The sequence below is a fragment of the Theobroma umbraticum genome, unplaced genomic scaffold, assembly GCF_002168275.2.
Source record: "Theobroma umbraticum cultivar Fairchild unplaced genomic scaffold, ASM216827v3 scaffold_56.0, whole genome shotgun sequence".
In the NCBI taxonomy this organism is placed as follows: Eukaryota; Viridiplantae; Streptophyta; class Magnoliopsida; order Malvales; family Malvaceae; genus Theobroma; species Theobroma umbraticum.
Window position 1 is genome coordinate 5,775,746 of NW_018397256.1, and position 13,189 is coordinate 5,788,934.

At 34.2% G+C, this 13,189-nt stretch overlaps 1 protein-coding gene across 1 annotated transcript; it reads right to left on the reverse strand.

Annotated features, from left to right (window-relative positions):
* Positions 1-562: 562 nt before the first annotated feature.
* On the reverse strand, positions 563-8,438 carry CER3 (Fatty acid hydroxylase superfamily). The gene is made up of 11 exons (XM_021421004.2): positions 8,048-8,438; positions 7,617-7,837; positions 7,290-7,522; positions 6,901-7,120; positions 5,965-6,092; positions 5,511-5,767; positions 5,305-5,412; positions 3,685-3,891; positions 2,172-2,282; positions 1,735-1,908; positions 563-955 (listed from the first exon to the last, which is right to left on the reverse strand). The coding sequence occupies exons 1-11, from the start codon at positions 8,096-8,098 to the stop codon at positions 773-775; spliced, it is 1,893 nt and encodes a 630-aa protein (XP_021276679.1). The 5' UTR covers positions 8,099-8,438; the 3' UTR covers positions 563-772.
* Between the last annotated feature and the right edge of the window lie 4,751 nt (positions 8,439-13,189).

Sequence of the window (13,189 nt, forward strand, 5' to 3'; positions counted from 1 at the left end):
AGAGTCAAAATATTATGAGCAACCAATTCTGGTTCAAAGGTCCTTTTCCATGAGTCTTATAAAGGTGCTTATATATTCCAAGCCAATTTGTTATTTGTCCCACCACAAGTTTTGCATTCATCCTTTATTTATTTGTACGCAATAACAATATACCCCAGATGCGACAGGATACACAGAATCTTAGTAAAAGCTTACCATATGATCATAAAAAAACAGTACATGCATTATAAACATATATAAAAATATTTGGAAAAATTAATCTTTATAATTTCTGGAAAACTATTATAAACAGTGCTGTCCCCATGATTCAGTGATTTGAGTACAGTGAAGGAATCTTTTCCATTTGCTTAACCTTTCCATGTTGCAAGATGAATAAACTGGTACAAATATTTGGTTCAGAAGTGTAATAAAACTTAGGTGAGTCGTGCGTGTATTGCATGTTTAGCATATATACACAAACATATTTACATCGAATTTATACCATTTGTTTCTGAAATTGGCATTACCATATGTCTAGTTTTGTCTTGGAACAACAAAATTCCATGTAAAAGTAAGTCAAGGATTAAAAATCAAACATATAGATATACCTTGCTTAATTAAGGTATAAATCAATGTATCAAGTACATATTGCATGACACTTCATGTGACAATCAGTTGTAACTGAACCATATTTCTTTTGACAAACGCCTTATCACAAAAGAACCAAAAAAACCTGTCGTTACAACCAACTTTCAGTTTTCAATTTCCCTTTTTCCTTTTCATGGTATTATAATCAATTATGTTGCTCGTTTACACTACTTGACACTGGCCTTAGACCATGCTTGAGAGCTGCTTCCCAGACGAGATCGATTCTATCGACATCGATCGCCCCAACTTCGTGGTGAGTCCAGCCTTCTAGCTGATGAACCACCCCACCTGCATGACATGCGTGCACAACTCCTCTCTCCATGGTGTACTGCACCGACACCCACCAAAAGTTAGGCAAATATTTACTTACTAAATAAGACTAGTTTTTTTGTCACATCCACTGCACGCATGGGTGGAAGAAGAAAAACATGCAAGTTTAGCTCTTTTCAAGTGTACAGGTAACTGTGAATTTCATGTGGATTCCAAATCCTATTTCATAGGATAGGATAGCTAAAATAACACATTTATTCTTATATATATATATATATATATTATCTTTTAATGGTGTAGTTTTATTTTTACATAATTTCATTAATTTCGATTTTTTTTATCTCGTGAAATCATTTCCTCATTCTTGTAATATATTAATACATAATTATAAATAAAAAATAAAAATTATATTATTGCTATTATTCATGCAACTGAACATAAAATGATAACCAATCTAAAATTCAATTTTTGATCCTTTTTTCTTTCATTTTTAAAACTCATAAAAGCATCTAGATATAACACATTAAAAGAAGTTGCGTCTAGGCTCTTGTAACAACCATCCAGTCACACTTTCTGTCCTTGTATCATGCAAATTGTATTTCTTTTCCTATTTTTGTCTTTTTGTATTTGATTTAAAAAGAAATGTAATTTAAATATAATTTTTTGGATAAAAAATGCATACTCTTACTATGAAATCAAATGCTTAAATTCCATCTTTTTAATCAATAATAATAATACTAAATAATTTAACTTGTGAAAAAGCATGTGATTAAACTGAATAAATAATACTAATACTGTTGCTAATAAGAGATTAATATACATGAGAAGATTGCTCACCTCACAACTTCCGAGCCCTTCAACATCATCAGGCAACCTCATGGCTGCGAGTTCGCCGTAAGTGCAGTCCCTTCTAAAGGCCAAAATGGGTGGGACCACAAATTGATGAAAATGTGTGCCGGATGGAGCCCAGCCTTGCTCCCTTGGTGTTATCCACTTGCCCACAATCCATGTCTATACCAGAACAAACAATCTTGTTTAATATTTATTGTTCTTTTGCACGCATGTTCGGGCATTAAACACATGAACGCGTTTTTCAGTTCTTTGTTTTTTATTTTTTTAAATCAACTGTAAAGCCAATAAGCAAACGGATTATCTAATTAATTAACTAGCTACCTACCTGTAAATTTTGTTGTTTCAGGAGCGAAATATGAGATACTATTAATTTTGAGATATGTGAAATAATTCAAGAGTTGAGAGTTGAGACTGGCACGCACCTTACAATTTTGAGCAGCTTGGTATTTGGTCACCTGGACCAGGTAGTTTTGGCAATCCGCTGGGGCCTCCTTTTGTATTTTTTGAAATCTTTCGGTCGATGAAGTCAACATCTGCAATATGTCTAAGCCATCAGAAGCAATTTAATAGTGCATTAACCTACCTTAATCCACACGATATCTAAAAGGTACAATATTAATTCTCCGTAGGTCGAGCATACATGATATTATAGAAAAAAAAAAAAAAGCAACAGTTATTCTATTGTCCATTTCATCCTTTTCTTGCATTTTGTTATGTTGTGATTGCTAGCAAGTGCTTCAACCATTCTATTTCTAATATTTAAAGAATATTTCTTTGGGTTGGATTTTTAATATTTAACTTATCCTATACTTTTTTCTATTTATATATATAAATTTTGATAACTTAATTCTTATTCGGATAGACAAATTGACCGATTACGCCTAGATTAAACCTATTTTATATAATGAATCATACGTGTCCATCATTCTCCAAGATAGTGATGGAGTCATGATTTTACCTTTGGAAGACACACAAGAGGTTGGTCTGTTGTGGGATGTTGAAACAATGGAACTTGGTGAATGATTCTATTGCAATAAGTTTTACTTTAGTCCCTCAATCTACTAAAATTAATTATTAGCTGGTTACTATAGGACATTTCATCAAATAAAAAAATTATTGCAAGGACAAAATTATAAAATTTTAAAAGAAATTTTAAAACTTTTAAGAGGCAGAAGTCCTACTAGCCCTTATTCCCTCCACCATTGCCCAAAGATCATGATTAGTGTAGAATAATCACCTCAAAATTCATGCTGATCCACAAATGACAATTAGATCAGAATGTTTGGTAAAAATGTGGTAATTCTAAGTAGCGGTGATCATAAATCACCAAGAATCACCGAGAATTATTAGATCCTATTTGTGAAAAGTGAACTTGTTCCCATCCAAAATGGTAAGAAACTTTTATAATCCAGATGAAGTTATCTGGAAGATTAATTATGTTCAATATTACTCTTTTAATGTGTGAATTAAGAAATTAATTCCTCTCAAAATGCCAAACACTATCAAAAGGAGTGATAGACTATCATGGAAGCATTTTCCAGAATGGATTCTCAAATGAAATGAATATTCTATATATGTTCATTTAGTTCCAACTCGGTGTCTCCTACAAATAGCAACTGCAGTCTATAGATATCTTTTGGATCACAACTAGAAAAAAACCAAGCCAGCACATAAATGCTGCCCACGGTTAATTAGACGAGTACCCTACAAAATTAATTTAGAAAAGAAAATGAGCAGATCTATGTTATGGGTTCCACTTGTGAATTTCAACTTATCAAACTCTAAATAAATGTCAGTACTATTTGTAAAGACGTTGAATCATGTTGCGCCAGCATTCAACTTGAAACCAACAAAGTCAATATTGGTAAATTTTGATCAAGCTTTGTGCTGGCAAAATTAATGAAGAGTCTAGTGGGTGAGAATCGAAAGACTTACAAGAACGCGTACTCTCCTTCGACAAAGGTAGAGGGCAATCGCTCTACCCAGCTTGGAAGTAGCTCCTGTTAGAAACACTTCTTTCACATCCCTAGGAATGTCGTTCAGAATAACTGCAGCAGTCAAGGTATTGCCATGGACAACTCTGACGTTAAGGTCTGGATGCTTGTTAACAAAGAGTGTCCCTCCCCCATTGAGAGCTTCATTCTGCAGATGAGTTCATTAAACAATTTTAGGTTTTTTGAACTTAAATTGATATTGACATCACTATCCAAGAACACTAAAAATTGAAAGTAATAGCTAAATGCATATGTCTTGGGGTAATTTTACCCTGGGTACTGGCCCTACAATAAGGTTAGTCTGAATTGATTATTGTTAGCAATACTGCTGGAATAGTTAAACCTAACAATTATTATCATTTATTTCACAAAGCCCTGCTCGGGCAGTGATAGAGGATTGCGTGTGCCACAAAGAGTCGTGCTAGCTAGCTACGCCACCTGCATGTCTCTTCTGTTTATTTATGCACAGGCAGCCAGGAGGCAACACAATCTTTAGAGATTCTACTTTCGCCAATTATGACTTACAAGGAATCACAAAAGCCTAAATTCACAACTTAAATTATTCATGATAATAATCATAAAAGGCCTATGCCTCATGTCACTCTTTCTTTCTATAAAGTTCACTTCTGTTGAGTACATAGATAGGAATGGCAATGTTAAACATTCGGAGGAGAAAGTTTAAATTCTTATTATTATCTTATGTATGGAGGATAAATTCTTTTATTTTCTTATATATGGAGGATATTCATTTAGTTAAGATATTTATTTATAAATTTTTTTATAATTTAAAGGACATGTGCTGATTCTAAAAATTTGTAGTGTATGATTTAAACTTTCACTATGTTAGAACAATTTTTCATCTAAATATAATTTTTAACCTAACTATATTTATGATCATTTTTAATTTCTAATTACCACTAAAATTAAACAAAGACAAGGAAAATGGGGGAATTAATCCAACTTCTGCACCCCACTTTACTCTTGTTACGTCATGTTACATTTAAGAGTCCAAAAAGGGTAGTTTTGTAGGCATCTTGCAGATCTATGGGGGTTGGCCCAGGTTGTTTGGTTACCCTCCTCTTTAGGAAGAGGATTTTCCGTATGGGATCAAATTATCTCCCTGAGAGTTCTATGCCAAAGGGGACAAAAAGTAATAAATATAGGCATCTTAGAGAGATGTAAGGTTAAAATAGGAGGGGACACTGAATTAATTTGTGGTTGAAACAGACTCAGGGACAAGGATGGTCGTCACTTTAAAAAAGACTAGGATTTTTAATCCATCAGTGTTGATCTTTCTAGTCTGAAACGCAAATAATGATGAGATGCTTTTGAGAGATCGTACGCTGCCAGGGAAGGTATTAAAAAAACCAGTGAAAGGTCCACTCTGATTTTGAATGAAGGAGATGGGTGATTCATTTTCAATATTTATTCCTCCCAACTACCATAACCGGGTATCTTTCAGAGCCTAATTAAAAACATATATATACTGCTTTTTTTAAACCTTGGAAGACAGGCCAAAAGTTCACAAGTTTAAAAGAAAAAATGAAACAAAAATACCAACCTTATTTAATGCAGCAAGACTAATGACCTTGACCCCCATCCTATCAGCCCTTAGAATTGCCTCCTCTATGTGCTTGTTGATGCCGTCCGTTGCAAATGGTAAGAAATACTGCCAAATATGGTAACGGCCTAGATGATTAATTGCTCTCCTAATTAGTCTACCTACACTTGGCAATAATAATTCTGTCCAAAGTTTTAACAGCAAACCTGAAAGCCGAATCTAGGAACGGCCCATGTCTGGTGCAAGCGGCCTCTAAGATTGTAGAAAGTGATGAGGAAGGTTTTAGACCAAGCCCACATGATCAGCATAACCATAAAAGTAATAGGCCAAAAAGGCAGTAGAAAGATCCTTGTGGAGAATGGTATTGATGAAAATGATCTGAATACGAATGGTACATGCATCGCCGAGGTTATGTCCACGACATGCGCTAAGAACACAAAGTCTGGTACCCTCCCATATTTTGCTGCATCAACGTGAAATACAAGTTAAACTGTCATTTTCAGTGCCATGCACTTGAATGTACTTCAATGATATATTTAAGCATTCCCGATTCTCGACTTAGTATTGTCTCCAGTGGTCCTCTCAAGAAGAATTTCTATCAAAGTATGGGTAAAAAATTTTCGTGGTTTCACAAAAACAACACAAAAAAGGGGCAACTACCTGAATCCGAACTAATTTTCTCGTGTATTTGCCATGAGTTGCTGTTAAGTGTCTTCCCCATTGCGTCAAACAACGGCATGAAGAGACAGAAGTTGGTCCCCATCTCTGTGTGGTGCAGGCTATGGTACCTGACAGATTGTAAACCGTACAGAAACAGGATAACATCAATACAATATTTTTGAAGAGAAAATGCTGCAGCCACATCTGTGTCAACAGCAAAACAATCCTACTGATCTCCTTTTATGTTTTTTTTTTTGTTTCTCAAATATTTAAAATGCATTGCAAGTTGCAAGTTTTGTGGTTCAAATGTTCGATTATTATGCTAGCTACCTCGTGTATAAAGTAGTTAATGTTGCTAATCAAGAATGGTCCCTGTTTTTTCTATATAAAATAAATACATGCCCTGACAAGGAGTTAGCAAGGAATAGGATACTGGATAAGCTGCCATTTTAGACCTAACATGCATTATATTTATTGTAACAAAATCACCTTATTAATGAAGGACAATTGTGTCTTATAGTTTAAATAACTAGTAGTAAATGTTAACATTTATCAATACATCTAACTTCATTGCGTTTTTTGCCAAAACTTTCTTCCGGAAGGAAAATTTTAAACGAGCTTTCCTTCTCAATTAATTGGAACCTTCAAGTTTTCCGACCATAACTTAAATAACCTAAACTGCAACCGTCAGCCATAGAGTCCTGTTTCGAGAAAAGCAGTATGATGATTAAGAAAGGTCGTACTTAAATTACTTCACATCTAATTTCCAAATCTAAGAATAGAATTAAATATACAAGCTTAGAAACTAGACAGGAGTGAAAGTTCTGAGCAATCCATCATTCATCTGGTTCAAAGTCAATTTTTATTTTTATTCATTAACGGAAAGTCGGTACGCATTAATTGCGTGAGTATGAGAGAAGAAAGCGTGTTACTTACGTGGGGGTGTGAATCAAATATCTAAGGAAAGGCAACTTGTTGAAAATTTCATGGGGAACAACTTCAACATTGGAATGCCCCAGGCATCTGAGAAAATCAAATGCCAAAACATAGCTGTAAATCATGCTCGTGGATCCATACCCCATCAGAATGGACCCCGTCAACGGAATTCCAATGACTACACATAATACAAGGTGCTCTAGAAATGTTGCATGTCCAGCTGCAGCAGCAAAAATTAAAAGTTAATTACATGGACTAGATGATGAGATGAGTGCAAGTTGCTGGAATTTACTATATGCAGTTAATCTCAATTTAAATAAAGAGGAAAAGCTAGAAGGAGAAAAATGAAATTAATGAAGAGATGGGTTTTCGATCATCAGTGATTTTACCTGTAAAGGGCTGGGGTACAGGAGAGGAGTGGTGAAGTGAATGATAATGGGTGAAAAGGTAGCTTTCATGGAAAACCCTATGCGCCCAATAATACACGGGCTCCGAAATTGTCACATGCAGTAACAATAAGGCAATAAATCCTTTTGAGTTCCAGAGAGGAAGGCCATCCAAGGATGGGAAGATCAAGCAGGCCATGGAAGCTAACAGAGCCTGAAGAATTATAAAATTGTCCCTGAAGGATAAAAAAAAAAAACAGATGATTTTGTTGGAATCATTGTAAGCAGAATTTACATGATCATATATGAGAAAAATATATTTTATTTTACCAGTCCCACTCTCTGTCAATCTGTTTGAAATCAACTCCTTGCTGCTTAATCCGGCGATTGCGAGTTAGGAAAAGCATGTTACCGTAAGAGCTCCATAGCTGATGAATTAATCCTCTCAAAGCACAGATTAGAAGTATATGAAGACACCAGTGATCCTTAAGGGTATCCTCATAGATCCATGAATACAAAACCTTTGCAGCTAAAGGACCGTAAAGCAGATACTTTTGGCACACGAGAAAAAACATTGCAAGAAGAAATAAACACATCAGTACAGTAGAAATGGAGTTAGAGCAAGAGAGAGAGAGAGTGAAGAAACAAGTGGAAGCAACATATTACATCTGGAAACAAAATAAAAGAAAAAAAAAGATATATATTGACCAAATTTAAACTGGGCAAAGAGAATAATACAATCCGGCTACACTTTTCCATACCTTGAAAAGTCCCAAGTTCTCCCAAGGCCAAGTTGACAGAGGTGCAACCATTTTTTTTCCTGTCAGGGCTAATGATACTCTGCTTTTCTCTGTTCTGTCTAATCTCAAAAAAATTTCGAGAGAGAGAGACGGAGAGAAGGAGAATAGTTTCCTTGGAGCTTGTCAAGCTAAGTTCCCTTATCTCTCTTTTAGGTTTCTCCTAAGGACTCAAAACAGCTAAGACCCTTATGATTTCTGGTATACGGCATGCCCTACTTATAGCTCTAAGTAAGAGCCAAATGTTGCTGACAAAACAAAAAATGCAGTTAAGTCTCTTAATCAAGTTCATATCTGACACACTTTTTCACCCATGGTTGCCATGATGGATTAGGCGGTCGTCAATCATGATCCGGAAAGTTTAAGTTTTCAACGTGTTCTGCTTTCCCTGGTTCTAACTGGGCACAGCTGTAGTGATGGCCTAATACTTGAAGAATTAATGGCTCGTGTGGTTGGGAGTAGGGGATAGATGGGGGTTCACGCTGAGGACCAACTTGTAATTCTTGGGATATTAGTCCCCCCCAACTCTCACTGTACTTCTTAGATACCATTTATAAAACGAGTATCTAGTGTTACATACATTGCGCGTAAATATTTATTAATTTATTTTTAAAAACAATAATTGAATGTATATAAATGTTTTTAAAGTATGTAATTGATAGATAATTATATATAAAAAATTATTAATATTTGAATTATATATAATTTGAATTTTGTAATAGCTTATAAATCAATACTATTAGAATTTTAAAAAAATTAATGAAAGTCCTTGACAATTAGAATTCTTAGTTGCAAATTGAATAAATCTTACTAATATTTATAGTTAAATATTTTTAAATGCATAATTTAAAAATATTTTAACTAAAATCATTGGATGCAATTAGAATATTTGCATGTTTTTAAAAAAATTAAAATATTTACAAATTAGATAAATTTTATTAATGTTAATAATAAAAGATAGTTAAAATGACAATTTAGAAATACGATGAACAAATATGATCATTTTCGTCAATCAAAAATTTTTTTAACATCTATACTTTTATGTGTATTATAAATATTGATAGATTATAGATTATAAGTTATATTTTCAAATTAGATGCAATAATGATATTTATTCTGTCTCTTTGTTTTCTTTTGGGAAATCCCAAAACTATGTTATCTTTTTTTTGTTGAACACCTAATTCTCTGCCTTTTTTTATATTCTAAAATTATTTTATGATTTTTTTTTTGCATTTAAAATCGTGATACATCAATTTTATTTAAAAAAATAAAATTTAAATGCAAATGCAGTAAATAGAGATAAATAAAATCATTCTGTGAAAATCAAAACCAAACTTTTTTTATTAAATTGCATGAAAATTAAATAGGGATAAATAAAAATAAGATGAAAAGAGTAAATAAATTGATAATTTTCAATATGTTGAATGAATGTGTTATTTTCAATAATAATTGTGATATATTTTTAAGGTAATAGTCAGCGAAACCCTTTGTGAGAATTGAAAATGAAACTTTTTTTTTTTTTGTGGAATGTTCTGTTAATACTATGGCAAATAAAAGATTGAACTTGTTCGCGCGTGTGTTTAGAGATGTGCAAGGGGAAGAGCAATCAGATCCCTTGACAACGATGATTATTTTTTAAGCAGTCAACTCTATTGAAAATCTCATGGCAATTGTAGCGGAGAAACTGTGGGCTGCTCTGCTGCATGAAATCTATACAAAGTAATATCGAATTAATCAAATTTCTAAGCCATTGCTTTACGAAATTAGTTACTCATTCTTAATTAAATCTTGATTTGCACTTAAATTTTTTAGAGCAACGTGATTAATCAAGTTATATAAAATTAATAGGCTAAAGACTCTTGGCGTGATATTAAAAAAATAAATAATTTAAAGGTGCTGAGATATGTTGTCACCATACACTTGAAATTGAAATTTGGTACTATCTAAAAACCATATATATAAAAAAGAAATGCTGATGATCCTTGGGTTTGCAGTCAGAAAAGATCGATTGGCTAGCTCTACATGCCAGAGATGCAATATGACCACTTTTCAGCCAAAAAACGTGAATCATTAACCAAGAAGGGGGTAAGAGAATGGCAATTCTACATGCCAGAGATGCAAAACATTGGTTTTATTTTTATTTTCTTCGAGGATAAACTTGATAAGACGCAATGCAAAACAGTAGTCATGCAAACAAACCGTGCAATATATTGGTTTTAAGACAAGTGGCTTCCTTTCCCACCTAACAAGTGGAAAAATTTTGCATCGGAATTAAATTCGGGGGGTGGAAGATGGTGTCATTATCGGCATAGTTGGGGATATAGCCAAACAAGGTAGGCAACGAAATAAACAAAATCCAGTAAAGCTTTGCAGTCAATAGTCGATCATTTAGAGCTGTCTCAGAAAATATATCAGGCACGTTAAGGCTCTTTGAGTTTCACTAATAATCGGTCGCATTTTCACCCCTTTTTGTGCTTATATCAACCCAAAAATTTTTCTAAACGAAACAAACCTCATGCACACGTGAAAGTGATTCGACTCATGTTAAAATTTCCTAATCCAAGCTGTCATGCGCACATGACTGAGCCGATTATTTCCGTTCTATGTTTGAATTGGTTAGGGAGCTTAATTATCTATCATTTTTCCTAGTCACTAGTTATTTAACTTTCTTTAGTTCTAGAATTTGTCCCTTTTTTTTTTGTTATTTAATCTTGGTTGATATTTTTATTTTGTTACATAGTCGGCATTTTTTTTTTACTTGTGTCATAAGCAAATTTCTTTTAATTTTATGAATTAAAGATGCGCTCTTGGTTTTAGATGTGTAAATTAAATCTAATAAAAATTTCTCAAAATTTGAGTTTCTTTAGAGAGACTCTTTCAGAGAATAAAATCACGTCCATTAACTTTGAAAAAAATGATATCGTATTCAAATTGGGTGAACCTTTTGGTGTTTAGTTTCATAATCGTTTTCATTAATTAAACTTTTGAATTAATTTCTGCACCTACTAATGGGTAAACTTGTCAATGTCGTATCTTAAAGAATGCATCAACAAGAAGAACACCTGTTTCATGGTACCCACCTAAGTAAGTTTATACAAGCTTTGTTTGCCTATTGCAGTTTCTTGTAAAATTACTGTGATAATATTGTTGTAGAATTGATTGAGAAGAATTAACTTCAAACCGAACAAAATTCGTTTTCATTTAATTACATTACACATTTTCATTCTAGATTGGACGTCTCTCTGACCTGCTCATTAAAATCAATGTCTCCCACCCATTAAGTGTTGGGCTTTCCATAAAGCTCTCGGTTAAACCTTAATAGTGAGGTCTATCTGGTACTCAATTTTGATAATATTGGCTTAACTAATTTTAAAACTCGCTTCACTTATAACCCAAGAAAAAAACAAATTCAAGGACCGTCCAATGACTGCAGGGTGGTTGGGAATACTTATTTCGATAGACAGTCGCTATGAAGGGCTAATTGGTATTATGTTTGATCTCCCACCGGCCAATCTTGTCAAGTAGATTAGTAATTTGAATAAGAAGAGATCTCACTCTCCAAGGGACATCCATATGTATTTTAATCCACTAGACCACATTACTAGAGTCACACTTGAATAGGAGGGAATGGGAAGCATTCCACCTTGACGTAGCAAAAACAAGATCAGCCTCTGTCATGGCAAGGAGCTCTGCTCTAGTAGAATCCAAAATGCCTATTGATTTAGAAAAAATAAGGCAAGTGTACTGCCACGTTCATTTCTCAAAATGCCTCCCATACCAGACTCACTAAGGCAACCTCTAGAGGAGCCATACGTGTTGAATTTGAGGTATCCATTTTGAGCTTCTTCCAGACTTCAACTTTCTAGGCTTTTTTGTCCTGAATTGGGTTGATACCCTTATTTAGGAATCTAGCTAAGTCCATAATTGAGAAGTTGAGATTAGGTCACTTAGCATTCATCCACCATGCAACACTTACTTTCATAATTTCAAAAATTTAGCATCCATCCCATTCTTTACCATTAAAAACCATATCATTCCCTTTTTTTTTTTGAAAGGCAATATTTATTATCCACAAGGGATCTAGCCAAAGGAGACTACAAAGGGCACTTCATGCATTGAATGAAGAGTTCATGCACTCTCCCCTTGTTGGTTTTGAACGTAGGCTTTAAAGTTTGAGTCTCTTAACACCTTTGCTTTGGCCAATCTCTTTGCAATGATGTTGGTTTCCTCATTATCTGCTTGAAGGTGCTCTTTGTGCTTCTGCACAAGAAAGTTTCAATGGCATTTGATATATTTTCCATCCTCCAAGGGATTTTACAATGGTATTGTGCCCAATTGATGGCGTTGGGAAAGTCACTCTCCATTACCAATGAATGAGTGGCAGCTTGGGGAGATGAAAAGAAGAAATTGATTCCTTCTTGTATGGTGTAAAATTTAGCGAAATTAGAGTCCTCAATACCAATGTTTTTAAAAAAGGTTCTCTATATAAAGCCAAAGTGATCCTTGATCACTCCTCCAATACCAACAAGTCCAAGTTTTTCTTTTTTCGCGCCATCGGTGTTGAGTTTGAAATTTCCAAGGGTGAGGTTGACTAGTTGACAACCATTCTTTGGTTCTTCCTTTTGGTGTTGATGTTGATGTTGGAAGGCTCTATGAGACACAGGCCAGTGGGAATATGGTCAAGTTTCCATTTCCCTCGACACCAAAGTGTGTGGTGCAAAAGGGTGATGTCCATCATTTGGTATGTAGTGAAGCTTTTCCCTCATAAAATAACTTCATTTCTACATAGCCAAAGGGTTCAAAGTTTTGCAAAGAAGATCATTCTCCATGTATCTCTCTTGCACGAAGGCATAGGGAGTTCAAACCATGTCTTTAAAAAGCATAGAGCATCACCAGGTTGAACCCAAGTAATACCACACAAGCAACAACAAGAAGACCATGTTCTTCATGCAGGAATGCAGTCAAAGAGCACATGGAAAGAAGTCTTGAGTTAAAAGTTGCAGAAAGAGAAATTAGTGTCTTCAACGACAAGAATGCCTTAATTCATTAATACAAATTTTGCAACTATTTTGCCATGGAGGGTTTGTCCACAGAAAGTTTCAATTT

Coding starts and splice junctions, on each gene's coding strand:
- CER3 (XM_021421004.2), bottom strand. CDS start 8,098: ATGGTTGCACCTCTGTCAACTTGGCCTTGGGAGAACTTGGGACTTTTC. Junction 5,768..5,964: donor GAAAATTAGTTCGGATTCAG/GTAGTTGCCCCT, acceptor ACGTTGATGCAG/CAAAATATGGGAGGGTACCA. Junction 956..1,734: donor AAGGGCTCGGAAGTTGTGAG/GTGAGCAATCTT, acceptor GTGTCGGTGCAG/TACACCATGGAGAGAGGAGT.